This window comes from Eurypyga helias, unplaced genomic scaffold (assembly GCF_000690775.1).
Source record: "Eurypyga helias isolate BGI_N326 unplaced genomic scaffold, ASM69077v1 scaffold30133, whole genome shotgun sequence".
NCBI classification, from domain to species: domain Eukaryota; kingdom Metazoa; phylum Chordata; class Aves; order Eurypygiformes; family Eurypygidae; genus Eurypyga; species Eurypyga helias.
Genome location: NW_010243580.1, coordinates 6970 through 8974, shown reverse-complemented (window position 1 = coordinate 8974; position 2005 = coordinate 6970). Strand labels below are relative to the sequence as shown.

The 2005-nt window shown below is 52.3% G+C and overlaps 1 protein-coding gene across 1 annotated transcript in view; it reads right to left on the bottom strand.

Annotated features, from left to right (window-relative positions):
- The window catches only part of CAMK1G (calcium/calmodulin-dependent protein kinase IG), a 10491-nt gene extending 10102 nt beyond the window's left edge, over positions 1 to 389 (bottom strand). The window contains exon 1 of the mRNA XM_010149480.1: positions 298 to 389. Coding sequence (XP_010147782.1) covers positions 298 to 389 — 92 coding nt within the window. The remainder of the gene's footprint in view (positions 1 to 297) is intronic.
- Positions 390 to 2005: the final 1616 nt, after the last annotated feature.

Here is a 2005-nt window from a genome sequence, read left to right as displayed (position 1 = left end):
AAAAGCGAAAACTTGAACTAAGCTTGGAGGGGAAGGGGCAGAGCTGACCTGGAGCCGTGCCGTGGGGCTGGCGGGGGGGAGCTGCTCAGTGCTGCTTGGCAAGCACGCACCATGAATCACAGCACCAGCAGCAAGCGTGCAGCGACAGTGGGCTGCCCACCCCTCCCCTCGAGGTCCTTGCCCGACTCGGAAGAAGACGTTTTCTTGTGACATTGGCCAACGCCAGGGTGGGAGCCGCTGTTCTGGGGAGACGGGACCTGGAGGCGGCTCTGTATGGGGAGCAGCTGTGGCACTTACGATCCCAGGGCCTCCATGAAAATGAATGTTTTTCGAATGTTGCTTGTCTGTTTCTTCCAGGAGCTGCTGTCGTCCTCTTCCTTGCGACCCATCTCCTCCAGAGTGGAAGCAGGGAACGCTGTGAGGAAGAGGAGGGAGGAGAGGTGACCGATGCGGCAGGTGCTCGCATGAAGAACAGGACCAGGCAGGAGCTATCTGGATTCAGGATGCACGAGTGGTGTTTGCTTGGTCAGAGGAGTCAGACTTGTCAAGGATGTGGAATTTTGTGCTGCTTTTGCTACTCGCAGCTGTCAGTGCTGACCATGTCCTGCTCCAGCCGCCAGGAACGTTGTCCACCGGATCAGCTGGGTAGGAGCTGGTGACCATATGGTAACATGCTCTTGTCAGAATACTCATTAAGCGCATGTTGGCAATTACAAATGTTTATATTATGCTTCATATTGAGTTAAAAAACCCTGTTAAACGGTTGCTAATTTTAACTACAGCATCCATGACTTAATGGATTAAGAGTCAGGTACAATGAGTGATGGAGATGGATTATAGTTGAGCTGCTTTATTGCTCAAATAACAAATAGTAATTTAAAGAGGTCATGACTGCAGGGAGGGGAACCGATACAAAACATTTGGTTGATCTCTCTTGTACAGTTGGCGCTGCTGTCGTCTTTAATTTCTGTTAATTGACAGATTGCTTTTTCTCTGAGTCATAACCTTCCCCTTGCCTTTTCCTCGCGATGCCACAGTGCTGGCTGGTGGGAGGCCACTGGTGTGGCAAAGAGGTGCCCAGCTTCCCGTGCCCTGCCCGATGGAGTCTGTCTGCGCCACAGCCATGGAGCAAGCAGTCCTGGCCTGCAGCCCCCCGCTTGGTGTGCATGGGGATGGCGAGGGCAGCTCGCAGAAGATGCAGCTTTCTGGAGTCACCCATCTCTGCGGGACGGTGGGCAAGCACGTGTCATTGGCGTTGAGGGGTGACTGCAGGCAATCCATGGGTAAATGGAGCCGTGGAACTCCAGGCTGACCCACACCTCTGAAACGTGCTGCTGCTCATGGGTGCTTGACCTTGGCTGGGCTCTGGGCTCCCTCCTTCCCCCACCGCTAAGCTCTTTAAGCAGAGGCCGGGCAGCACGGCTGCAGTGTCGCGAGTAACACTGTCAGCCTGGGGGAGCCCACCCCAGCGGTGCAGGAATTAGAGCTTGGGCAAGGTCTGGGAGGTGTGAAATGTTATACAAATGTCTAAGCGCTCTTAATAAGAGCAGGTCTAACGTTACAGAACTAGAGCTACTCTAGGAGGTGTAAAAGAAGCCCTGAGGCTAGGAAAAAATACTTTAAAATGTGGCTTGTCCACACTAGCAAGATACAAAAGAAATGTGCTGGAAATACCCCTGGGCAGCAGGGCCTTGGGTACCAGTGGCAGCGCCCTGGGAATGTGGAGCATCCCCTTGGCACGTGGAGCATCGTGCTGCTGGAGAGCAGGAACGGCTGCCCAAAGGCCGTGAGACACAGCTGAGCCTTTGAAAGACAAAGCATGGACTTTTGTGTAGAAATACGTGTTTGGAAAGGGCACAAGTATTAAAGCGGAGAAAAAGCTGAAAGATGTTTTGTGACAGACAGCTTAGATAGTGAATTCCTCCTGAACCTAATTCATCTCCTTAACTGACATGGTTTCAGGGTTTTGAGCTCCTTGACACAATTTTTTGAAGGTTAATTTAAC